At 37.2% G+C, this 26,276-nt stretch overlaps 4 protein-coding genes across 11 annotated transcripts; 2 read left to right on the top strand and 2 right to left on the bottom strand.

The window, feature by feature from the left end:
* The first annotated feature begins 10 nt into the window (after positions 1 to 10).
* Tao (Serine/threonine-protein kinase Tao) lies at positions 11 to 12,632 on the top strand. 8 transcript variants are annotated; one of them, XM_043414301.1, is made up of 13 exons: positions 11 to 608; positions 1,422 to 1,506; positions 2,514 to 2,961; positions 3,083 to 3,431; positions 3,716 to 3,891; positions 3,992 to 4,154; positions 4,272 to 4,618; positions 5,201 to 5,446; positions 6,013 to 6,240; positions 6,321 to 6,560; positions 6,695 to 6,952; positions 7,360 to 7,616; positions 8,135 to 12,632. In XM_043414301.1, the coding sequence occupies exons 2-13, from the start codon at positions 1,502 to 1,504 to the stop codon at positions 8,253 to 8,255; spliced, it is 2,838 nt and encodes a 945-aa protein (XP_043270236.1). In that variant the 5' UTR covers positions 11 to 608; positions 1,422 to 1,501; the 3' UTR covers positions 8,256 to 12,632. The 8 variants fall into 8 exon arrangements, with proteins under 8 accessions (XP_043270236.1, XP_043270239.1, XP_043270238.1 ...); XM_043414304.1 differs by having other exon boundaries at positions 11 to 239; positions 1,240 to 1,506; XM_043414303.1 differs by having other exon boundaries at positions 11 to 239.
* Positions 12,633 to 12,685: 53 nt separating this feature from the next.
* Nipsnap (protein nipsnap) lies at positions 12,686 to 15,426 on the bottom strand. The gene is made up of 5 exons (XM_043414339.1): positions 15,071 to 15,426; positions 14,761 to 14,943; positions 14,067 to 14,235; positions 13,625 to 13,892; positions 12,686 to 13,245 (listed from the first exon to the last, which is right to left on the bottom strand). Exons 1-5 carry the CDS (start codon positions 15,151 to 15,153, stop codon positions 13,097 to 13,099), a joined length of 852 nt encoding a protein of 283 aa, XP_043270274.1. The 5' UTR covers positions 15,154 to 15,426; the 3' UTR covers positions 12,686 to 13,096.
* Positions 15,427 to 16,098: 672 nt separating this feature from the next.
* Positions 16,099 to 22,762, top strand: LOC122407850 (Fanconi anemia group D2 protein). Its single transcript, XM_043414298.1, has 7 exons — positions 16,099 to 17,121; positions 17,463 to 20,048; positions 20,141 to 20,347; positions 20,453 to 20,750; positions 21,294 to 21,508; positions 21,598 to 21,806; positions 21,942 to 22,762. Exons 1-7 carry the CDS (start codon positions 16,290 to 16,292, stop codon positions 22,068 to 22,070), a joined length of 4,476 nt encoding a protein of 1,491 aa, XP_043270233.1. The 5' UTR covers positions 16,099 to 16,289; the 3' UTR covers positions 22,071 to 22,762.
* Positions 22,728 to 26,255, bottom strand: Tango2 (transport and golgi organization 2). The gene is made up of 4 exons (XM_043414340.1): positions 24,602 to 26,255; positions 23,587 to 23,836; positions 23,211 to 23,429; positions 22,728 to 23,101 (listed from the first exon to the last, which is right to left on the bottom strand). The coding sequence occupies exons 1-4, from the start codon at positions 24,741 to 24,743 to the stop codon at positions 22,885 to 22,887; spliced, it is 828 nt and encodes a 275-aa protein (XP_043270275.1). The 5' UTR covers positions 24,744 to 26,255; the 3' UTR covers positions 22,728 to 22,884.
* Positions 26,256 to 26,276: the final 21 nt, after the last annotated feature.

A 26,276-nucleotide genomic window follows, 5' to 3' on the forward strand; every position in this document is an offset into this window, starting at 1 on the left:
TCTCTTCTTTTAGCCCGTAACAAAGAAAGAGAAAACATTGCGCGTACAGAGAGGAGAAAAAAAAGAGAAAAAATTGTCGAATCCTCCATGTCTCTCTCGCTCTCTCCATTGGCGATTGAGGCGCGTGCGGAGCGGGGTGGCCGGGGCGTTGGTAAAGTTTGTGTGTAGTGTGTGTGTTGCGGTGTGTCCGTCCGTCCACAACGTGTGCGCCGAAACTTTGGAATACAACAAAAACCGTGGTGTGTGCTTTTGGATATCCTTGTCTCCGGAGGATTATTTGACGTGCGTGCTTATTTAGATATACACGACTTACGGGGCGTGTACTTTCCGGGGTATAAAAACCTTGCCTAGGGACTGTTCTCCTCAACAGACCCAAGAAGGCATTCGTGATATATTTACGAGGAAATCACATAACAATTCTAAAAACCCATTATTTTCAAAGAAATAGATATAATGTTATCGTGATAAAAATTGCGAGGGTGTACAGTATTTCGTGATAAACGGGAGATAGGAGAGTGAGAGAGAAGAAAAAAAAGAGATAAACGGTGAATATACAAGTTTTCTCGAGGCTCGCGCGCATGCCTCCGTGCACCCTCGCCATTTTAGAGGTGAATATTATTATTTTTTTTTCTTTCAATTCTCCGCCAATTCGGAAAATCTTAGAATTCTGTCGCCGGGACGCTTTGATTGAGGAAAATAAAGGGAGGGAAGGAGGACAAAAAAGAGGGGGTCAAAATGAAAACGTTCAAGAGAATGAAAGAATTTCGCAAGATTTTGCTCTTTACAAACTCGAGGCAAATGTTGCTCGGTTTGTACTACTGTTGATGGTGCTGCTGTTGTACTACTGGCTACTGGTCGATAAAAGACCGAGCCCCTCAGTTTCACGAGGAGAGAGAGAAAATCGCGACGAACCTAAGCGATACGTACACCTACATAGACATTACATACACTGCATATATTTCGTTTCCTTGCTCTCCTCATCCCCTCCTTCCTTCGCCCCCTTTCCCTTGGCCTCTGGGGCCCCACTTTTCCATCCAGACCCAACCCTCCTTACACCCGCATTTCTCTATCGACAGAGAAAGAGAGAGAAACTTTTTTCGATTCTCCTCTCTTATCATCGTAAATCTAATATTATTCCTTCACACTTCCCAGTTTTTTATTCACTCCGGAACCAATAAATCCTCCTAGTGTCTATAGTTTTCGGTGATTATTTTTTTTATTTTCTGTACGAAATTTCAGTGTGACCCTCGAGATTGACCACAAATCGACGCTTTACTTTTTCCGCAATTTTGGGCTCTATTTTTTTTAATTTGTGTTGACGAAAAGCGGCCCCACGTTTATTTATTCTCTCCCTCGTGTCGATAATTAATCGAAAAAATCTTTGAGAGATCTGTGTTTTTCTTTCTCTCTTTCTCCCCGAGGTCTCGTGGATAGTCGACCGTGATTTACGGGGCCAAGCCTTTTCTTCTGGCGCTCGAGGATATGTGTCACATTAGCGCGAATGACGTGAGCAATAAACACAAACAGCGCAAATTTCTATAGAACCTCATTGTCACTCAGATTCAACCGAAGAACAAGCCTCATTTTTTTTCCCAAGTTTTGATGTTGAAAACATGATTTTTGGTGTACATGATTATCACTTCAATCTTCTTATTACCTTTCCGCAGTCATGAATTTTGACAGTAAAACTACATCTGTGCTCATTTTTCACTTTCCTTACTTTGGTAATGAATTGTCTCAAAATACTTGAGCATTTAAGGAAACACATCGTGTTGTAATCAATTTAGCTGATATTCCAAACTTTCAGACTCAAAAAAAATATTCCAAGCTCATACTGATAAGAAGAATCATATTCTCAAAATTTTTTGTTGCATTAAAGTGAGAAAATTTGGAAAATTTAACTAGGCTTGTTTTCATTTTCATGCTTTGGTTTTGTCATGAATAAATCTGCTTGAAAAGAGTTCACTGTTCCATCAGATCATGCTCAATCGTTCAATATTCCAAAAATAAGTTTGAATTTTAGAATGCGATATAAATCCTAATACCTAGCACTTTTTTTTATCCTGTTTCGACATACACTTCAATTTACATTTATGTAGACACATTATTTGTTTGTTCACAACAACTTATCAACAAATTTCGCATTTTTATACTTCTGAAAAGTATCGCAGCGTCAACAAGCTTCTTTTCAAACTAGTTATCGTTAAATTACTCAACAGCATTAATTAGCAGTCTTCGTTTATCGAATTCCGTGCTGCACAAATTCATATCATTGAAATTTGAGTAGTTTGAATAAAATGAAATTTCTATTTATTAGTTACTTGATTGCAAAAATTTTTATCCTTTTATTATAATTTCAGCAAAAACCTTAAGAAACTTAGAGAGAAACTGGAGGGAGGAAATTTCACGATATTCAAACTATTCAAACATGAACGCAATGGAATTTCATCCGCTTAAAATGTCATTTGAAAATGGTTATCTCAATAGTGTTATTTTTTGGATGATTCAAACAGTGACCGAAGCAACGAGGTCAGCAATGGACTGACGGACGGTTCATTGAAACCGATAAGGTTGAAGGAACAGTTGAGAACACGGCGAGAGGAGGTTGGAGCACGACAAGGGGATCCCAGTTGCTCGGGGGAGGATAAGACTAATATGCCTACCGTTGCGAGGCCAGGAAGCCTCAAGGATCCCGAGATCGCTGAATTATTTGAGAAAAATGACCCGGAAAAGATTTTCGAGGATCTTCGCGAAATCGGACATGGCAGCTTTGGTGCTGTTTACTACGCGAGATGTTTGGTCACCAGAGAAATCGTTGCCATCAAGAAAATGTCATACCTTGGAAAACAAACGGTCGAAAAGTGGCAAGATATTCTCAAGGAAATCCGATTTCTTAGACAACTCAATCATCCCAATACCATCGAGTACAAGGGATGCTATCTCAGGGATCATACAGCATGGGTTTGTTCTTTCAATAAAATATCCAAAATAATGAAAATTATTCCGAAATTGCTTCAAATTCGTTTCCTATCAATGAAATTTCAACATTGCCATATTCAATTTTGATGTGTTCAATCCGCAGTTGGTTATGGAGTATTGTCTCGGTTCGGCATCAGACATAATAGAAGTTCACAAACGGCCATTGAAAGAGGATGAGATCGCCGCAATTTGCGAAGGAGTATTGCGAGGTTTGGACTATCTTCACGCGCTTGGTAGAATACATCGAGACGTGAAAGCCGGGAATATTTTATTGACCGAGAACGGTACGGTTAAACTCGCGGATTTTGGATCAGCGAGTATAAAATGTCCAGCAAACAGTTTCGTCGGAACTCCATATTGGATGGCTCCCGAAGTTATTCTGGCGATGGACGAAGGCCAGTACGATGGAAAAGTCGACGTATGGTCGTTAGGAATAACTTGCATCGAACTTGGTAAGATTTTATCTAATGCAAAGTCTTACTTATCTAAAGAACCCTGAATGTTTTTTTAATTAAAGTGGAATTTTATTACTCGTTGAACACAGGACATTTTACTGGATAAACATACACATCTCGTTGGTTAATTTCGGTAGAAAACAAAAGTGCAGATCTGTTAATGAAAAACATAAAACGTTTGAACGTAACCCAACAATGAATATCATGATTTTGAGCTAAATTCCACATTCAATGTTTCTTTAAATCAAATGATCGAACGAACTTTCGAATGAATATTTTAGCGGAAAGAAAACCTCCATATTTCAATATGAACGCTATGAGCGCCCTTTACCACATCGCTCAGAATGACACACCAACTTTGAACTCGCCGGATTGGACGGCGGTGTTTGGTCATTTTGTCGAAGTTTGTCTCACCAAGAGTCCAAACGATAGGCCGTCTTCCGGTAAATTGTTGAAAGTAAGTATGAAAATTTCCTTGAAATGATAAAAGGCGAAAATAGGGAAACAAATATATCAACGTCAAAGGAAACTTGAAACGTAAAATGATTATGTTTCAGCATCAATTTGTAACCAGGACCCGTTCACCACAAGTTTTAATAGATCTCATACAGAGAACTAAAGCCGCGGTGCGAGAATTGGATAATTTGAATTATCGTAAAATGAAGAAAATTCTGATGATCGATTCGTGCGAGACTGAAAGTACAGTCGGAGATGCGGACGGTAAGTGAATTCAACGGACTATGATCAAACTAAATTTGAGTTGGAAGAAGTCCAATATTTTCAAAAAGCAAACCTCTTTATTTTTAAATGATAAAATGGGAATGATATAAATTATAGATACACCGGACGAGCAAACGGGCGGTGACAGTAGCAAGAGCAATTCCATAACATCCGAGCACTCGATTCATTCGATGGGTGTATCGGCGAGTTCGCAAAGTTCCTCGACAAACAGCTTGCCACTGCCGAACGCGGATGCGAACGATTATTCCTCGGGTTCCGTAAGAAATCGTCATAAAATATCGGCTGGAGTCACTGCCAATTTACTCGAGCACGGTGCCAACAATTTTGCCACAATACGAACTACCTCGATAGTCACGAAACAACAAAAGGAGCATATGCAAGAAGAGATGCACGAACAAATGAGCGGTTACAAGAGAATGAGAAGGGAGCACCAAGGAGCCTTGGTAAATAAATAAAAAACTAATTTTACATGCTAACTGCATAAAATATCTCCGGAGGATATTTTTCAATAAAAAGTTTACCAGCCGAATTCATAAATCATGAAAACGATCAAAACTTGTGCAAATTGACTACGTATTTTTTTAAAGTGGTCAATATGTTGATTCACTAATAGAGACCATTCCTTAAGGGACATTTTCAAAAAAAGAGAGGAAAAAATTATGGAACTTCGATGTTACTCAAAAGGCTATCCTACTCTACTTTAGGGCCCAGTGAATTGCACTATTCAGTGGGTAGAGGCTTAATTGTTTCCCACAACTCTCTAGAATGCACTTTTTTGTTTTTATGTTGAGTAGATGTTCAATATGTATAGATTTCGGGAATAAAAGGCTGCAAGGCACATTGTGGATTTCGGATAGTAGTTGAAACTTTAAAAAAAAATATATATATATATATACATACATATATATGTTGAAAGTTCGTATATTTTCTAGAAAGAATACGAATATCGATGTAAATTCCAGCCCGATTAGGATTTCCAAAACGTTTTTGCTTTGTCAGAATATTTATTTTCCTCTTCCTTATAGGTGAAACTTGAGGAAAGATGTAAAATGGAGGTGGAATCCCACAAACAACTTTTGGATAAGGAGTATGAGACGCTGCTCCAACAATTCAGTAAAGAACTTGAGAAACTTCAAATCAGACACGTACAAGAATTGGAGCGTAAGCTGAAGCAAAATCAAAATGCGGAGAAGAAACTTCATAAGGAGATAACGAGTAGACAAGAGGCGGATCGTAAAGCTCTCGAGGCTCAACAAAAACGAGAGTACAAGGTACTGAATTCATTTTTTTATCTACTAGGATCAAAGACTGCTCAAGTTTCATCGTCAATTAAAATAAAATGTTACAAACTAGTGCCATGTATATTTTTTTTTATTCGTCAAGATCGTCGCTAATACTTTTTATCATTCCCGACTGAAGTTTTTAATTAACTTCAAAACCCCACGCGAGTATTCATAAAGGGCGTAGAAAAAAATGTCGTAACGACTCAACTGTTGTGTTCGGTTTTTTTTTTATACTTGCACGAGTAGCGAAGATAATGAAAAAAAATATGGAAACAAAGCGAAAGGATAAGCATACTTTTTTTCGTATTCCCAATTATGGTCGTTAATTAACTTTTTTTAACACCCACGTGAATATTCAAAGATTGCATGTGACATTTACGATGTCTAATGAAAATACACTGCCTCCCAATCGATTATTATTATACCACGACGTTTCGAGGCGATGTGCAACGAGCGACTCAACCAGGAGGGCGCGTGGGTCGTTGCAAAGTGGTATTAAAGTTTATTCTCGTCCACTTCAAACTTCATCTTTATTTTGTATATTATTTTCATAGGCTTACAAAGAGAGATGGAAGAAAGAATTGTCGCAGGACGAGGTTACACCAAAACGACAACGCGACGCGACTTTACAAAGCCAAAAGGATAATCTGAGACAAATGGAAGCACAGGAAGAACAACGACTCGCTCGAGGACAAAGAGAATATCTTGACCTCGAGATTCGAAAGTTCCGGAGAAAAAAATTGCTCATATTCCACAATCTCGAGCAAGAACTTCTTCGTGAAGTATGAGTGAAAGCGATACTCTAATAAGATTTTTTTCACTTTTTTCAATAGAACTCGCTACAATTTACGAAATTTTATAGGAATTAAACAAACGACAACAACAGTTGGAACAAGCGCACGCAATGCTTCTGCGGCACCATGAAAAGACACAGGAGCTCGAATACCGGCAACAAAGAGCGGTGCACTCGTTACGTGAGGATCAAGTTCAACGACAACACGCGACCGAGCTTTGTAATCAACAAGATTACATGCAACGGGCAGAACGTGATTTACGCAAAAAACACGCTCTCGAATTGAAACAACAACCCAAAAGTTTAAAGGTATTTGCGAATGCTTTTAGCAACATCATCGGCAGAAGTAAAACAATCGCAAATTTTTGCAAACTATTTTCTGAATAGTAAATCAAAATTAATAATACGAATGTATCTTTTGTTTACACATCAAATATCCACAGCAAAAAGAGATGCAAATTCGCAAGCAATTTAGAGAAACGTGCAAAATCCAAACGCGTCAATATAAAGCTCTCAAGGCTCAAATACTGCAAACGACAGCGAAGGACGAACAAAAGGCTGTTATAAAAAAATTGAAAGAGGAACAGAGGCGAAAACTTGCTCTTTTGGGTGACCAATACGAACAGAGTATAGCTGAAATGTTACAAAAACAAAGCATCAGGCTTGACGAGTCCCAGGAAGTGGAATGTCATCATTTAAAGGTGAATTTACATAAATTTATCACCCTTTCGAAAAGCCCTCGCCTGTTATGCTTCAGTTTTTTCTTTGCGCCATTGATAGCATGAAAGCGGGTCTTGATCAACAGTTTGTTGAAGGGAATAATTGTGAGCTCTCGTTTGCCAAGAACAGTTTTTTCCTTTTCTATTTATGTCAGATGTCTTCAAATAGTGCCGATTCAACTTGGATTTATTTCAAATTCGAAACATAAAAACTATTGGATTTTTCCCAATGCCTAATGACTTTTTTTTCTAAATAATTAGATGAAAATAAAATTCATAATTTATTATATGAACAATTCACTAACATGACGATCGTCTTAAAAGTGAAATAATCGAATTCCAATTTCCCGATGCTTTTTACAGTGTACTAAAATGTTGTTTGTCCCCAGGAGAGGCTGGACTACGAGTTAGAAATTTTGATGGCATATCAGTCGAAGAACAAGATGCAAGCCGAAGCGCAGAGAAATCGTGAACGCCGTGAACTAGAAGATCGCGTCTCCGTAAGACGAGCTTTGTTAGAGCAAAAAATGGAACTCGAGACTCAGGAGTTTCTCCAGGAGCGCAGCGAACGAATACGCTTGCTTCATGAAAGACACGAGCGCGAGTTGCAACAATTCGACGAGGAGAGCGCGAGAATAGGATTCAGGTAAGTCAACAACTCAAAAATATAATTATTTGCTATCAACGAAAGTGAATCCCAATAATATATCACGAATAATTCGTTTGAAGCCGCAACCTATTTAATAACATTGACAAATGGAGTTTCAGTAATTTATTGATGTCACAAATAGTAAACGAATTTGCATAGAAAATAATGGAATTATCATCGCCAAAATAACGGATTAATTTTCGATTGATTATTCTTATATAACATCGGTAATCCCGAAAAACTTGGTTTCGAAGAAAGTAATTTCAGGTTTCATTACCCGAAAATGGAAATGAATTTTTCTCTTGTTGCACGTTGTAAATTTCAGAAGGACAGCTTTATTTCCTATTTTAAGCTAGGTTTTGACTTTGAATCTTATGACCAACTAAATAATAACGTGAAATAAAAATTTTACAAAGTGAAATGTCACACTTCGTGTGCCCACGAGATACAACACGATTTTTTCACTCCCGTTCGACTTAAGAATAAAAAATGAGATGTAAAAAATATTGTTTCAGCGCACTGGCGATAGCCGAAGCATCGAAAGAGTCTTATCCGGACGACGAGAGCCTGAGTGGCTCGATGTTGAGTTTGGCTCACAGTAATAGCTCGACGTCCTTTCCCCCTAATAGTCTCTAATATTAATATTCATTAATATAACATTATATGTCCGCCTGGGATTCGTCGCGAATGGACGAGATACACGAGGACTTCCCGCAAACCTCATTACGTACTCGTCCAAGGCTCTTTACAGCCGAATTAATTAGTTCTGGAAGCCTGCAAAAATTCAATAACGGAAACATGTATATGTATATATAATTTTAATTTGATAACTTAAAATTATATATATGTATATATATCTATATATATTTATATAATTTTTTTAAATTCTGAATGAGAAAAGCTCGTCGGAAATGGCTGTCACGATTGGAAGCCGAAAATAGAGGGGTTCCGATTCAGTCTAGTCGCGCGCAATTTTTCGTAAGAATTTATCAAACCGATATATTGCTTAAACGTCAAATATGTTCGCGTTTCTGACGAACACCTCATTGAAAGAACGACGAACGCGACAGAGGAGGAAAAATGCAAAATACGATTACACGAAAAACCTCTCGCCCTCTTAACCCCCTGTTCCTGTTTTTTTGTGTCCGTGCGCGTGTTTGGAGAACTCTTTGTTTTATATACATATATGTATATGCTATCATTCTCATTAATTATAAAATGTCGAACGCCAGCTGATTGTGACAGTTTTAATCGAGCTAAATGGCAAAGCCTTTCGATCATTTATATATGTATTTATATATATAAATTTCTATACGAACGATCCTTTTGGACGTTGGGTCGTTTAAACGTGATATCCAGTAAGTCAAAACGACGAAGTGATAAGTTCGACGGATCCTTGACTTTCAATATTTTTTCCACCTCATTCTTTCGTCCCATCTTTTTCATTCTTCTTCTCCTCTTTCCCTCGCAACCCTCATCCACGAAAGAATAATCGTTAATTCGAGAGAACATACGGATTTCAGTCGATGCCAACGATCATAAAATTTTCATAGATTTTTTTGTTTTTTCGACGAGATACAAACGATCATTAATACCATTAATATTAGTGCAATACCCCTCCGCGTCATTTTTCAATAATAAAATTAATATCCATCGAGATACGTTGTACGCCATTTTTCGAATTATATCTCGGTATTCTTCATATGGGATTATATATATATATATATTTAAATGTATGTGTAATCTCTCACATCGAGCATTGAGGAAAAAAAGCAAAAGAAAATACTACGATTATAGGTCCAATGTGTCACAATCATCTGATGCTCGCTTTCTTCGTAGTGAAAAAGTTTGTGTACATATTAAAAAAGAAACAAACAAATGATGTTAAAACGTAAACCTTAAAAAAATAACGAGGAAAACATACGATCGAGCGAAGGCTTCGTTGAGAAACCGTTTTTTAATATTTCTACGGTACTAAGCACTGGCTCAAATTGAGGACGAATTGCACGTATTTAACAGACAAACATTTTGTTCGATCAGATATTCTCAAAACTTTGGAATTCCTCAAAATTCTGCAGCCAATCCAATCATCTCTGAAACTTGTCAAACGTTTATTTCAAGAAGGATCTCTATACAAAAAGTTTTTATGTTATAAATTCAAATATCATAAATTTCGTACCTGTTTCCGTGTAAAGTAAAAGTTAAACCATACGAAGTGTGATAAATATTAATAAAATTGGAAATGATTTTAGCTTATTGATAAATCCATTATGTTGGACGAAAACAAAATTTTTTCGATTATCCATGAAAAAATTCTTTTTCTCGCCTATTTGTTAATAAACTTTAATTATTTTATTGTGTCATATCAATGTTCGTGACGTTCTGAAGAGGACAGTTTTTGTGCTCATCGACGAGTATTGAAGAAATGTTGATAAAATGAAATATTTGGCACACGAATATGTGTACTTCGTTCTTAACTGCTGAATTGTTAACCATTTTTCGAAATTTTGTAGCATTTTCTAAGAAATTCATCCAATAATGGCCATCATTGGAGTATCGATTAAGGAAGTTGTTAGAGTTTTGAGGCAAAAATAGATTTTTTTTTCATACCACTATTCAATGGCATAAAACTTTTTGCACACACTCAGTCGACAGTTATAGCGTTAACAAAAAAAAAATGTATCATTCAGTTTGAATGTTTTCCGAAAAAAGAAAATAAAAAATGTCTACTTTTTGCCTCGAAAACCACATATTACCCTCGATTTAAAGTTCTTTTGCCATAAATTAGTTGTGGGAGAATACTCGAAGAATATGAGTGATTAATAGTAAAAAAGTAATCAGTCGACGATTACGTTCTCACCTATTGAGTCAAGTTATGCGAACGAAAAGCAGTAAATGTATTATTAATTCGTTACGCAGTTCATAATCGAATTTAGCGCTGGATAATCTGGTAATAAGTGCTACAAATATCTTAATTCGGACGGTTTAAGAATTACGATGAAAATTAATCTGAAAAATATAACCTCAAAAAGGCGTCTCGAGTTTGCGGCGTAGAGGGCCATGTTGTAGTATATTAGTACAAATGATCACCGCGCACCGTCAGTGACGCTTGTAGCAACACACATTTTTACTTGGGTCTTCGTTTCAGGCAAATTATCTTGCAATCACAGACTAAATACCCAATTCTTTTTCCTTTCTAAACTCCCCGTTTGTAGATACAGAAAAAAACAACGATCGCTGTTCACAAGTGAGTTCTTAAGAAATCTTTGTAAACGAAAAAAAACAGCATAACGGTGAAGCGTTTTATCAAATGATTCCTCAAATCTGTGTATGTGTGTCGAGAGAAACCATGAGGTGACGAAAAAAAAGCTTTGGGAAGCAAAAATCGAAGTTTCCTAGTCGGTAGTTGAGGCATAAACGAAAAAGCGTATATACACTTTTTGTAAAAATTTGTTTTTAATTCCATATCTTAGCGCTGTAATACGTTAAGATAAATACCTGTTAACGAAAAAAATACGGTCCAGCCCCTCGATGTAATCTTCGAGAAAATTCGTTGGGCTCGCAATTTTAGACGCGTCGTTACCGTTTGTCCCGATGAGAAATGAAACCCTATAAATTTGGAAACACCGCTTCGTAGTATTTCTAGCTTAATGAATGGACTTTTTTCTTCTCTCACATTCTCAGTGTAGTGATTTACTTTTTGTTTATCCGTTTAACAAACCTGCGTACGAACGAGTACAGTAACAAAAGTTCCGCGAAAATCCATAATTGTGCATCGTCAAACATCTTGCTTCGGACGGAAGAGCGGGTAAAAAAATACATCGTTGTAAATTTATATATTGTCAATTCTCTCCATCTCTCTCTCTCTCTCTTTCAAACTTTCGATTCATCTCATAATTTCGTGACGAATAATCGTATTTGGCAATTGTAAAATGAATGTTATATAGAAAAATTGGTTTTCTTCTTTCCCCGAATCGTCGAGAGATACAATTTTTCGTTACGTGTATATCGTTTCGTAATTCCGTTCCATTTATGTTGTTTCGTTAATTCTTTTTTTAACGCCGCGTTCCATGATCTTCCATACTTTGTCATTTATTAGGAAGTTAGAAAATAGTACATTCTCAAATGCAACAAAAAGTAAAGAAAAGAAATGAAAGAAATATAAGGAAGAATGGAGTGTCGTTTGTCTTTTGTAAAATGTTTCGAGATGTTGTAGAAGAGCCGTAATATAGGTCGTATAATGAATAAAATTTGAACGAAAAAAATTGAATTAAAACTACGAAGGACAAGTGTCCATTTTAGGAGAAGAAAAGGAGTGAAGATAATGAAAGAAAAAAAGAAAAAAAAACAAACAAACAAACGAAGAAAATGAACGAAGCGTTTTATCAAGCAATGCTGAAGTGTTCCCCGGCGACGAGTCATAATGGGTCTCGGGATGGAATATCAGTGAGCCAAGATCTGTGGTCAATAATTTGCTCACGCAGTACACTCAATTATATAACATTGAAACTAGGTACACACGAGTATAAAACGAATACTCTATATTATTATTAATATTATTATTATTAATATACAAATATATATTATATATTATACATAAAGAAACGAAGAGGAAAAATTCAACTAAAGAAACAAACCAATACCTTTGTAGCAAGTAATCAATCAAGAAATCGCAATACACGATAGTCGGAGGCAAAAGAAAAAAGTAAGAAGAAAGAGAAACAACTGACTCGTATTCGGTCTTAATAATTGTAACAATTATTACAGTAATTATTTTTATCTATAAGTTTAGGTAGAGTATAAATACACTTTTTTAACTAAAAACAGAAGAAACAATCGAGGAAGAAAACCAATGATCAAACGAGCGACGAACGAAGTTTTTGGTAATGATTGTTCCCAGGAGAATTTTTACTGAAGAGGTTTTCGACAAAGAGCAACCATTTACCGATCTTTTGGAGAAGAAAAACAAAACCACTGTGCTGATTAGATAATAAAAAAAAACGTGAAAACTTACACTAGTTTGTTTGTGAATGAATTGGGCTTAGAAATAACTTCGAGACCAAAGATTTATATGCTTTTTTTTTTACTTTGTATAATTTCTGTATATTTCGTATGTTGAACAATTTTGTACTTGACGTACAAATTTTAACACGCGATCGTTGATATTTAACCTCCTGAACTTTTTTCTCGTTCGATCAGAGTTTAAAAACAAGGAAAATTGCTTTGAGTAGGCGATCGAGGGTTTTTTCGTTTTGTATGAAAGTGAATAATCTTTGCTTCCGTCACGAAGACATCGCGTAAAAAATTTATGCAAACTCACAGCTACTTGTATAAAAACAAATGTTGATTATGCTCCCTCTGATACAAGTCCGGTTGTTCCTACATGATTATGGAGCGACATTCAATATACAAATGCACAACGATATCCGGCAAAAATATACATGTGTATTAATATTTATACACATATAGATTTTTTTTTACTGCGTTGGCGAAAACGATGTTGGACTCAATATGCGAGAATGCATTTCTCGGATCAATGGAACCGTGTACGCCACGCACTCATCCCAACCTGGAGAACGCCAAGCACTCTCGCGAGTTTCCTTTCGCGATTGGAGATCCTTGTAACCTGCAATCCAATTTTTAAAACATTTAGTAACGAAAATGCAACACTTGAAAAAATTATTTAAATTTGACGCGTTTTCCTTTTCGATAATGTCTCTAACAAGCAGCTGCGCATTTTTTTTACACTTCTGTAAATATCGCTATCAGTGAGTCTATTTTATTTCCAGATTTTAGAGATTAATTTTGCATCAGAACACTTTTAACCAGATCAGATAAATTCTTTGATATAGTTCGGTCTGTACATTTTTTTCTGTTTTCTTTTTCATATTCGTTGAAGAAAAATGACGCAAGTTCGAATTTAAAAAAAAACACGAGCAACGAATCTATCATAAATTCGTTTAGTATGATGAGTTTTTCTTCGAGCTCTTTCATAATTCACGTACACCAAATGTGATGAACGTTGTACAACCGTCCAATCTGCGAAAAATAACCGGCAAAAGCTTCATCATTGTTGCGTCGGTAATTAATTGCTCTGGCCCAATTGTTTCCCCACTCGATCATCGTGCCAGGCCGCAATCTATAGCTACGAATCTCATATATATTTTTCCCCTCCCTCTTGACGATAGGAGGCCAATAACTGAATGCAAGCAGATACTGCAAGTGACGAGATCTCAGGTAATTCCCTCTTTCTCTGAGTAACTTTTGATAATTCTGTAAAAAGTAAGATTTATGAATTATTCAGTATTTGCATGAACCTACACAAACCAAAAATAGTCAATCTCTTGTTTTGAAAACATATATGAAATATAAAATATAAATTTATTTCTGTCATCAAAGCATGAACTAAGTTCATTTCAATAATGTCTTGGATCGGTGGAAAATTACCTCATCGTTGGAGAGTATGATATGGCTTCGATCTATTCTTTCGTATCCTCCGGTATATTGCCAGAGATGAAGAGCTTGATCCAAATCTCCAACTTGGACGTTCCACGAAGCAACCAATTCGCAGTTCAGATCCGACTTCTTGGAATGAATGAGGTTAACATGTTCCTCGCTGCAATAAAAAATTATGAATCAATGAAACAAACATTATATCTGAAATATATTTTAATGACTAAAACATTTGAAGTTGAAAGAAAAAAAATTCCAGTCGACCACTGTTTTCTATTGCTTTTTTTCATAATTTTCAGAAAAATGAAAAATCAATGGACCTAAGAATTTCTGTGAAGATGCAAAGAACAGTTTATATATATATATAGCTAAAACAAATGAAAAAAGTTTTCAACGTTTTTGATGAGTTAATGAATGCAAAATTTTCAGAAAATTTGGGTATAGATTGAGCCTGTATTTTTTATGCTACTCTTATGCTATCCTGGAAAATCATAGATTTTGATGAAATCTTTTTTAGAAATTGTCAAAACATTTTTACCGAATGGCGACTGATATAATAACAAGAAATTGTGAAATGCATGAGAGCAACAATGAAACGAGTCCCAAAAAAAAGAAGTAGCGATAAACAGCGACAATTGCGTCGATGACGAACGTAGCCCCAAGGTCATGACACAAATATAGAACTCACTAATTCTTAAGATATTTGTCGATGGAATCTGGCCGAATATTGTGAGTGTGAAGTGCCCAGATAACTTCTTTATCGGACAACATACGAGAGTGAGATTCCTTGGTTGGTTCAAGTTTTCTAACACCTAATTTGCTCAGCCATCCCTCGCTGCTGTCTTGCCGTTCCGACGACCTTGCCACGAATCTACGAGCCCGAATGGAAAACAAAACAAAAGCGTTGTACGTCTTTAAAACACTACTAATCTTGAATGGAGATGAAACAAATATTTCTTTTCGAATAAACGTAAATCTTAAAATTTTAAAGTTCTTACCGGCACGCAGTGAGAATCGGCAAATTCGATTTGCCGATCACCGGCACCGAAACTCCGAACTTTCTTCCAAGAACAGCGGCCATTCTTATTGGAAGGAAAAAAAAACAACCCACACCTCACGAGACTTTGTCCAATCAAATTTTTATCTTTATCAAGCGACAGAGAGAGAGGAGAATAAACTATATGAATTGATGCGCTCACTTGTTTCTCTACTTGTTTTCTCCACAATTCTCTCCGTCAACAGATGAGAATATGCTCCGCGTAATCTCAATACGCGAGAAGCCATTACTATCTCATACGCTCTAATCTACATCCCTACTTTTTCTCTCCACTCGGTGGTGTACCACTGCGACAACGTGTAGAGTATTTACATCGTATGTACATACACAGCATTTAAAGAACACCCACCCGATATCCCTTCGATAGTCTCTGACCTCCTCCGATTCTGCGCAATTCACTGTGCATCGTTAAAACCCGCGAAAATATTGTAAACAATGCCAATTCTAATGCAACATGTTTTTTACCCGGTTTTTTTTCGAGAAGTACTAAAAACAACAATTAGCACTTCAAGTTTATTTTGACAGTTTCTCCGAAATTTTAATTTATTTCAGTGCATTCCAGTTATTTCAACGAAAACACTATATATTGCAACAAAAACATAACCTTAAATCTTTCAACTGATCATTCGGATCTAAGAACCAACGGATAAGTTTCAAAAAAAGAACTGGTTACGTGAATTCCAAAATAATTATTCCGCGACCCAAACGGTTTTTCTCTCTTTGTTTTCGCAAAAATTACATATCAAAGTGTCATCATAAACAAAAATGAAACGCTCTCTGGATTTCCAACTTATCGACAGATGAACTAAATTTAAAAAAAATTAAATCGTTCCCGTGATTTATTCTTTTAATTTTCTTATATATTTATACAACACGTAAAGAAAAACAAAAATACGTTTAATAATTTCATAGAATATGCATAAAAAACTTTGAGGTAGGCTCATGGCCATCTATTTTATTTTTTAAAAGGTGAAGAACATGTCGGTAAAAACGTGTGGAACAAAACCTTCGAACAAAACGCAACAAGTCTGAACAAGTATAAAACAGTCGAACGCAAAATCAAATGTCAACATGGACCTCGTGGTGTTGTGATATTCGAAACGCAAATTACCACGCGATAAAGGGAAACCATCGGGAAAATCATCAATTAAGATTCCCAGATGGATCGAAGAAAGTTAAAATCACGAAGTGGTTTGTTAGGGCCTATGCATCGATCTACAGATTCACAAACCTCAAAGGAAACGGCAGGGTCATTGTCAGGTTCGTCTCGTGCATCCTCGTTCAAAGGATCGCAAAGAGTTTCGAATACTGAAATGCTTCGTCGGAAAACGCAATCAGCTTCGAACCTTCCAAACACGACAGAAGAGACCAAAAAAACACCACCGAAAAATACAAGCCCCGATAAAAAATTAGAAATGACTCGTAAAACGAGAAGATCTGGAGGAAAGAGATCGTACGACGATGAAACAGTGACCGAAAAAGTTTCGAGTCCTTTGAAACTTGTTCGTACAGAAGCTCCTGCCAGCCCTATCACCAAACGTCGAAAAATGGCTTCAAAAATAACAGAAGAAGTTTCCCCAAACGAGACAAAATCATCGGAGGAAAAGTTGCTTAGTAAACGGAAAAAAATCATCCGCAGAGTTTCGGACAGCGAAAGTGATCAAGAAAATATCACAGAATCTGCCAGTCCCCTCAAATTGAGACGACTCGATCCAAAACTTGGGAGCCAGAGAATTGAGAGTCCAAAAGCCATGGAAAAGGGACATTCACAGCTCAGTAGAACTTCTCAGCTGTCTTTAAAACGCAGTACCCAAAGAGAAAGCAATATAAGCCGCTTGAAGAAATTAACGTCGCCTGCAAAACAACCAGAAAAAACAACGAATCCGTTATCACCCATAAAAAGAACTGGTCCAACCAATGGCAATAAATTGGAAGACTTTTTCAAAAGATCTGGCATTTCTTTCAGTCATAATGATGAGCCTCATCAATTAGGTAGTTTGAAAGTTTAATTTTTTTAATTTTTACTTATTTTATTTCTAAAATCTGAACTTTTTTGGAAAATTCTCTCTCACAACCTTCGTTTTCATCTCCGATATGCTGTCGAATCCATTTCTTAAAAATACTTTGCTACTTTCTAGGATCTTCGAAGCTTATTCTTCATTTATAAAAATTATCAACATTGTTTTTTCAACTTTTGTGCTAATACATTTGTCAGTAAAAGAAATTTAGCATTGAAAACTTGACTCATTTCAATAATTCTACAAAAGACGGAAGGTCACTTCTCACATAAAATATTTGATTCATCAATGACATTGATCTTTTTGCTTTTCCAGACGATAATCCAGCGATAATAATAAAAAAGATGATTGAACTATTAGGGACGGGTGGATTTAAACGAGAGGAGATAGTGGATTTGTGGAGAGTGTACATAAGCGACGGAGATAATTTGAAAAAAGGTTTAAATGACATGATGATCGTGAACAGTCAGTCAACCAAGGGAGCAACGAATTTTTCCCTCGTTAAAATAATTCTCCAAATACCTCAACTGCAAACAGCGGTAATGGATGACTTATTGCAGAAATTGACGGATGCAGTTTTGATGGCAGATTCTATGGACGATGTGCCATGGGCGACTCTGTTGTTGCAACAATTTCGTTTTCTGGAAGTGGTAGTTGAGACGGATTCGTATACTGTTAAACTCGAGAACCTGTTGGAGAATTGTCCAACTTGGTTCCAACGTGAGTTCATATCAGTTTTGCCAGATATTGTGATCGATGTACAACATCATGCGATTGCTGAAATGTTAAGTAAATTGATGGAATCCAACGTTGAACTGTCAAGTGTAATACTCGATTGCATTACGAATTTAACCTTGGGTAAAGAATATCTTGAAGAGCTCAGAGAAAAAATTCTCAACTCACTGAAAAACAATTTAGTCATTGGAAGGGTACCTGCAATGGCTAAGTTCGTATTGTACCAATGCCCGACGGTGGGAATCTGTGAGAAAGCATTGAATGTGCTGAAATCCTTGGATTTGCAGCCTCTGGCAGGTGAGAACGATGATGAATATTTCACGAATCAAAGGCTGCTGGTGAACGAATTGAGATCGGCTATTAAATTGACAAAGTTAATGTCAAAAGCAGCAACAAACGTGATTAAAAAAACAGATGATCCACCCAAGCCTCTGGATCTTATTATTCTCTTGCTCACATACTTGGATGTAACAACGAAAAAAAAATCCGAAACCACATTGAAGCAACACGTGAAAACAGGGTTTTACCGATCAAGTTTGCTGATATCTCTCTACCAGGATTACAAAGAAGTCGCCAAAGAATTGCAGTCGGAAGCGCTACAATTGGCGAGCAATCTTCTGAAATCGGAAGACCGAGCTTACGCGGACTTTGCCACCGAATGGTTCAAATCCCAATTCGTTAGTCAACGCGACACGATTTACAAGCAGCGTGAAATCATCGAGAAACTGGTACTCCTCATGGGAAACAACGACCAAACGGGGAAAGGAGCCTTAGAAATTGTACGAAGGATGACAGAGAGCGAGGACGAAATGAAGTATCTTCAGGCCCACTGCAACCACCTCAGAATATTATTGGACAAAATAGATAATTTCGATCTCCAGGAAGTAGCAACGTTGAACGATTTGTTACACGCTCTTTGCACCAGCGACGATTCAACCTCCGAAGCTTTACAAGACGATCTTTTCATTCTGTTTCAAAAGCAGTTGGGGAACGCGACGACTTTGACCAAATGCAAAGGAGTTTTGGGTGCGGTAATGGCAATCAAACATTTGGCCGGTAAATCAGAGTCCTGCGACATGGCCAGAGATTTGATCGCGAAAATTAGAGTTAACGTGAAAACCTGTCCAAGATCGAGAGCTCTGTTTTATGACCGAATCGGCAGCGTTGTCGCCGATACGAAGAGCATCGATCCATCATTTCTTCAGGAAATAACGGAAAGGTTTCAGGATGAATTCGTTAATGACTACATGAGCGATTTGGAAGATTATCGAGGAGAGTTGGTAGCGAAGTTTGGGCTGAACGAGCCATCGACGGAGCCACAAAAATGTGTGATTAATTTTGGCGATGGAAAGTACGGCGCTGTCGTTCCAGCTTTTTTTCGTCTTCTGCGGATTTGTTACATGCGCTCGTACAATGGGAGCCTCGATGAAATAAACGTTCTCCTCGGATGTCCCATTCTTATGCCCAAAGACATGGATGCTCCGGAACCTTGGACCCTGGATCTCATAATTTGCTGCATCAATTGGTTCAGGGAACTGATCAGCGGTTTCGTCTCACAACCGGATCCAGTAATGCAGGAGCAAGTTCTAAAGAGATTGGAAAATTTGATGAACCTCCAAGCCGAATTCAGTTGTTTGTTAACAATGGCCGAGCCGCGGTACCAGCCGCCCCCTTGTTACTTCCACATTTTTCCAGCCCCAGCGTTCCTCAGAGTCGAGAAAAAAGCCCCGAAGAAAGGGAAACGTAACAGCGTCGACAAGAACGCTCATATTCCTGAATGGGAAGCCTGGGAAATCGGCTCTTCACTTTGCTCCAAAAATCCCAACTACTTCAGACAATTGGATGCCAAAGTCGTTGATCTTTTGGATCTAAAAATGGATCACGACGCAAGTGGAAGCCAAATTTTCATTACGAAAGCACAAATTTGCTTCCTCATCAAAGAACTATTGGGGATGTTCGATGGCAGTGAACCCTCTGAGAGTCTTCTCCGCGATCTAGTACATCTTCTTCCAAAAGTATGCTCCAAACTTCAGGATATTATCGGCGAATTGAGAGAGCAGGATGATACGAAAAACCGACATGTCGCTAATCTTATTTTGTCGCTTCTCACAAAAATCTTTGACTGGAAAGGCTTTCGCAGTGCAAAATATCAACCGTTGTTGCGAGGTATCGTTTCGTTTTTGCATAAAAATTCAGAACATTTTGAAAAAGAATCATTGGCTTTTCAGAGATTTAATAAAATGACTTTTTTCTTTCAGATGGGCTGAGGACTTTAGCTGGCCAGATCGATAAAGCGAATTTGATGTTACGATCGTCGAAAGAATTAGTTGCCGAATCGTACAAATATTTCGAATCTCTCGCTGACGTGTCTACAGACATATCACTGGCATTCGCAGTTGTTAAAATGTGTCGGTCGTTGATGAAACATTCTGACACGTTCACGAAGCAATTCAAAAACAAGCAGGGTACGAATGTCTTGAAAATACAAATGGATCCTGTCTCGGCGATATTGCAGTTGACAATCCGAGTGAAAAGCATTTTTCAATGCATCATCATTTTTTTAATTGCAGCTAATTTAGCCTCCGGTTTTTTGGCACTGCAATGGCCGGATGACAAATCAACGGGAGCTACGTACAAAACCGCTGTTGTGGGTTTCTTAACAAACTGGTTACAAAACGAGCCGGACCCCCTCGCAACTGTAACAACAGTTTTAGAATGGTTGCCCGACGAAGTCAAAACACTCGAAAAAACTAGCGATCGTCTGGAGCGCTTGCCCTCGATTACCAAAGCACTTTTTCACAACATGTTCCAAAAATTGTTTGAAAATTTGATCAACGGTATTAAAATTTCCTTGGCTGCGGCTAAAACGTAAATATCTATTTTTTTTTCTTTTGCTACTTCTATTAACACTTGTTGAAAACAATTATTTCAGCCCTCCGGGCGGAAAGTGGCAACTTTCGGCCCGCTGCGCGGGCCGAAGTTGCCGCATTCCGCCTGCGTCGGACAGAAAAATCGTATACACTCCACGGGAGTGAAATTAGACCACCTCAAACCGCGTGCTTATCACCCTCGCCTTCGGCTCGGGTGACAATTCTGCCCGCGGTTTGAAGTAGTCTACTTTCCCTCCCTAGGTGTGTAATATACTATTTTTCAAAAATTTCGAATCACACGAGCATTCGAAATTTTTAAACTACTTCAAATTCATTCTTTATGATAAAAGCTTCGAAAAGGATTTTACTGATTTAATTTATGACGTTTTTTCATTCTTCATTCGAGTGATTTACCTTTGTTAATCAATTTTTGAAAAACTGAAATTTCTTGAATGACAAATACAGGGATGAAACGATTTTCGGGCGCTTGTTGAAGCCAGAGTTGCGTGACTGCTGACACGTTGAATTATGTTTCTTTCAGAGATCCTGAGAGGATAAAAGTCTGGCAAAAAGTGAGCTGCAACGTTCAAAAAATCGTACAGATTTGCAAAAGCTCGTCGCGTTCCGTTCTTCTCCCCTTTCTCAGGTCGATGACTTCGCTGTTGAGAATATTTCTTGCCAGTGGGATGCCCGTCCTCGAGCAGAATCTTCGATTCCAAACAGAAGAAGTCACGGGAATATTAAAAATGATGCAAGGTTCGTGCAGTCTAAATTTATTACCTTTCAAAAAAGTTCTAAACAGCTACAAGTTTTGACCGAATTAACTTTTTTCTATCTTCATTCAGGCGGAACGCGGTACTTGAACGTGGTTTGCGTCGATTGCACCGAAAAAAAAGACTTGACTTTGGCCAAAATTGTACCACCTGCAAAATCGCTCACTGAAAAATTGTTGTTTTTGGTAAAAGGTATGCTGGTTTACAACAACAGTTCCGACGCTTTTTGGATGGGAAATCTGGTCAACAAAAATTTGGAAGGCCAACAAATATATTCCCAAGTGAGTATTGATTCCCTACAACTGTTGTTTGTACAATAAACATCACATTATTACTATCAAGTGGCAGTAGGATGAGAGAAACTTAAAAGAGTTCTGACTTTCACTTTTTTTTCTTTGTCTTATTTTTTTCATCAGTCGTCTTCGGAGGAACCGACAACGACAACAAGTGCACAAGTTTCTGTCGCTGCCGATTCCGAAGATGAGGCACCTTCGGAAATTCTCGATAGTGAGATTGAGGAACAACTGTCGGACGAAGATTCGTAAAAACAAGTTTCTTCTGTTTTTACACAAATACTAATCTTCTGCAGGCCAAAATGGTATCATATTTATATTTTCATAACAACGACTCTGTCACGCTATTGGCACAGTCGTGATAATTCGTGTAATTATTTTTTGTTTTTTTACGACGATAGAAATAGTATTCGATAATGAGCCAGTGTCCAAAGGTGTTTCATATTTATAAAAATGTCTTCCGGGTTCGTGTCAGTTTCGTTTTTCACGATGTATTCGATAATGAGCCAACGTCCAAAAATGTTTCATGTTTTTAAAAATGTATTCTCAGTTCATCTAGAATTATGTGTTATTCGTATACGTTTTGATATTGTTATCATTGTGTATCATGAAGCTTTCTTGTGACAAAAATATGTTGCTCCTTTTGTACAATCAAACTGTTCTGAACGAGAGGTAAAAAGTTTTTTTTACGTTACAAGTAATTATATTCCCTAAAAATAATGAGAGTAACGATGATGAACGCCATAAAAAATCAATATTTCTTACATTTTTTTGATCTTTGGATAATTTGAACAGTTTGAAATATTCGAGTCACCGACGTCCCAGTAGCAGTGTCAAAAAAAGCCCCAGTGCGACTACTCAACAAAATAAAAAATCAAGAAACGAGTGATTATACAATTATAAAAATGATTCCAATGTTGAATAAAAATATATTCTCTTTATAATTTTTAGTGGATTTTTCAGAACAAAAGTGAAATAAATTTTAGACGAGAGCTCAATCTGATTTGGTCTTTGCGACTGAAAAACAGAATTTCAAATGCAGAACGAGGAAAAATACTGTAAGGCGTTATCGCGGCTTGAGCTTCGTCTCAAAAGTTTGCAGTTTCCAAGTATTATCAGGCATTTTAGTTTCCTCGTGGAACGTCACGTTGTCCGATCCGTCGACGAGCAATATCGTGTGGGTTCTTGTCTTGTAATCGAGCCGTTCGTCGCTCACGCAAATCGAACTCAGTGCTTCGTGCCATTTCGGTGATCTTTTGCGCAACTCCGGATCCGGCAAGTGACTGGAAACATAAAAAAATGACATTTTATAAAACTATAAAAATGTCCATAACTCAAGAGGAGACTCAAATGAAAATTCATTATCACTCGAAAATGGGACAACCAAATTACCGTTTCTTCGACTTCAACATTTTACCAAGATTTTCGATAAGAGTGTCGCGATCCGAAACTGTCACACCCCTCACGATTCTCCTCATCTCTTCCATCCCAGCTCTCACTTTCGCATATGGCTCCTCGACCAGACTGTTGCTCACACCGAATATGTCACCGGAATACTGTTGTGGTCCAGAAGTCTCTGGCGAACTTGACAAGTACTCGATGCTGGCGTCACTAAAATAATTTGAAAAAATTAAGTTAATCCCATTGGAAGAGCCGAACTGGAATGAATTTTCGTGATTTATTGTCACTGAAAAAGTAGGATGGATAGGATTCGTAAGTATTTTAGTAATCGGCAAAAGTGTCGCGGCTGGATCTGGATGAAACTCACTGTAAATCGAGGAGAATCAAATTGTACGGATTGTAAGGTTGAGACGTTTGATTGACGTTGTGCAATTTGTTCAAATAATTTATCGGGGAATCATCAGACGTGAGGTAATCGACGACCAGGTATCCACGTCCCTTTCCCGCATCGTCGGCGACTCTCATATAACCTGGCAAATTCAAGAGAACACCAGCTCGCCCTTTGGTCGAAAGAGCAAACCAAGTGCCGCCCTCTTTGCCGGGCTCACTGTCAACACCTATTTCCAAAATGGATACTATTTTATCCCAATGTTTTACATATATTTCGGTGATTAAATTTGCCAGAAAATGTTTAAAATCCAACAAATATTGAACAACAAAAAAAGAATTAACTTTGTGGAAGAATTCTTACGATACTGACAGAAAATTAAGACATTTTAGTCATTCTGTTTTTGTTTGTGGTGTTTCACTTTGTACAGGTAGCGACAAAATTTAGTTCCTGAACCTCCTAAACACTGCGTGATCATTCTAACGAATTTTTCGAATCGATACTTAAGGATATATTGCACAGGCGATACAATGTTGCCATGCTAAACTATGCTAAAAACATTAAAAAATTTAAAATGATCAGAATTTTATAAAATTTGGTGAACATATTCTTTAGTGCCAAATTTGACAATACAAATTTTTTAAGATTTTTCTTCTGTACAGTTATCGAGTAATTGATCACTAAAGTTCACGTGTATAAGCATAGCGTTTCCATATATATAGGTATACATTCCGGGCATAAGAAATCTGCTTTAATGCGTAATTACTCGATAACTAAACAGAAGAAAATTTTGAAAAAATTTGTGTTTTCGCACTTGATGTTGAAGAACATTATCACCAAATTTGATCAATTTCTAATTATTTCGACTTTTGTATCATTCACCCTTAAAATCAGTTCGTTATTTTCTTGGAATTCGAAAACGGTGTGATCTGGCGAAAAAATTGATCATACGAGTTTCACTTTTTCTGATGAAAAAAATTTGTCTTGTAAATACCTCCCAAACAATCGGGATTCTTATCCCAGTAGTGGGCAGGTTTTGCTGGTCTCGTGTCAACCTCGTCGCGATTCGATGCAACAATCAGGCGATACGACCTTTCAACGGCTTTTGGATTACGATAGACGAACAGAATACACATTTTGAAAGCCGACGCCGAGTGTCAAATTCAAAGAGGTCACAATTTTTCGAAGCTTTCCCATCCAGTGAATTTTCTGACTGAAATCACTTCCCACCTGAATTCCCGCATTTTCATTGTTCTCTTCGCGTTGATAAGTTTGTTGATAGATTGAAGGCGATTAATGAGAGCATGATAAATCAAGATAGGAAGTAACCTTTCGACGAACACTTTGCCCGGAGTGTTTGGAGCGAGAAAAATTCAATTATATCGCGCACTCAAATTGATTTGCAACAATGATAAATCAAGATAAGATCACGTAACGTTGAGAAATCTGGAGAGGAGAATAAATTGATGAGGCAAACAGGACTTCTACATAATTTGAAAATTCGAGCTTCCATTATTGCAGGATGACAGGTTATCGTAATCGATCATTCACAATTTCTGATAAACTGATCGTTTCATAATTTTTATGTTTTATTATTCACAAGAAATGATAATTATCTGCACGAACACAGTCTATAGTAGACTTCCTAGTCGGAATAAACGTTTCTTCTGCTGACAAAAAAATCAGGTTCAAGAGTCGCAACGGTAACATGTGTAATATATCTAAAAGTGCACTGAATTTCACGCAATAAAGAGCAAACAAACAAAAGCAAAAAAAAATTTTTCCATTTTAATTCCAAAACAACAGTTTCTTGATTAAAAAATTACAATGATAGTATCGTTTGATTATTCACGTGAAGCATTTTCAATAGTGGTAAACAATAGAAGTGCTACGTGAAGAGCTGTCAGTGCTCGACTGTGGAAGAATGTAAACAGTTCTGTGTGCTGTTTGATCGTCAAAACGATGCGTCATTCGTCACATTACAACGTACGATTAGTTCACCATCATTGTTGCGCTTGAATTCTCGTTCGTTTTGTATCTCGTGATTTGAACGACACGGAACAATTATTTACGCAGGATCTATTTTCCATACGGGTTTTCTCGTCTCCTCTATAAGCGCTAATTCTCAAGTTGAAGGTCATTGACACAGACACATCGGTAAACGAGATGAGAATCGATCAATATTTGGCTTTTTCGCTCCCGACAACGCACGCCAGTCACGCGTACGGTGTGTTGTCTGCCCTCTTTTGGATTTGGATGTATCGTATCGTTAAATAAGATGGCCGAACACCGAACACCAGTGATATACGCAAGCGAAAATTTGTTCGGAAAAAAATTTTTCGAAAGTGTATTCACCCTTTTTCTACCTATTCTCAAATTTGGGTCCATGATGGAACGTTTGAAAATCCATCGAACGACGAAGAATTATCTACACATTTATATTCAATGATCGATTTTTATTAATGGAGAGGCAAAAGATGCTCAATTAAGAATCAATTACAAATTATATGCAGTTTTATAAATATTCGAGAAAATTATCAACGATTGACTAGAATTTGAAAAATCAGTCGTAACCCGTTGAATGAAAATGTGATTTTAGGTTAAACGCCAAATCGAGTTTCGATGATGTACTATTTTATTTACAAAAACGTCAAATTGTCAAAAAACTG

This window comes from Venturia canescens, chromosome 3 (assembly GCF_019457755.1).
Source record: "Venturia canescens isolate UGA chromosome 3, ASM1945775v1, whole genome shotgun sequence".
Lineage (NCBI taxonomy): Eukaryota > Metazoa > Arthropoda > Insecta > Hymenoptera > Ichneumonidae > Venturia > Venturia canescens.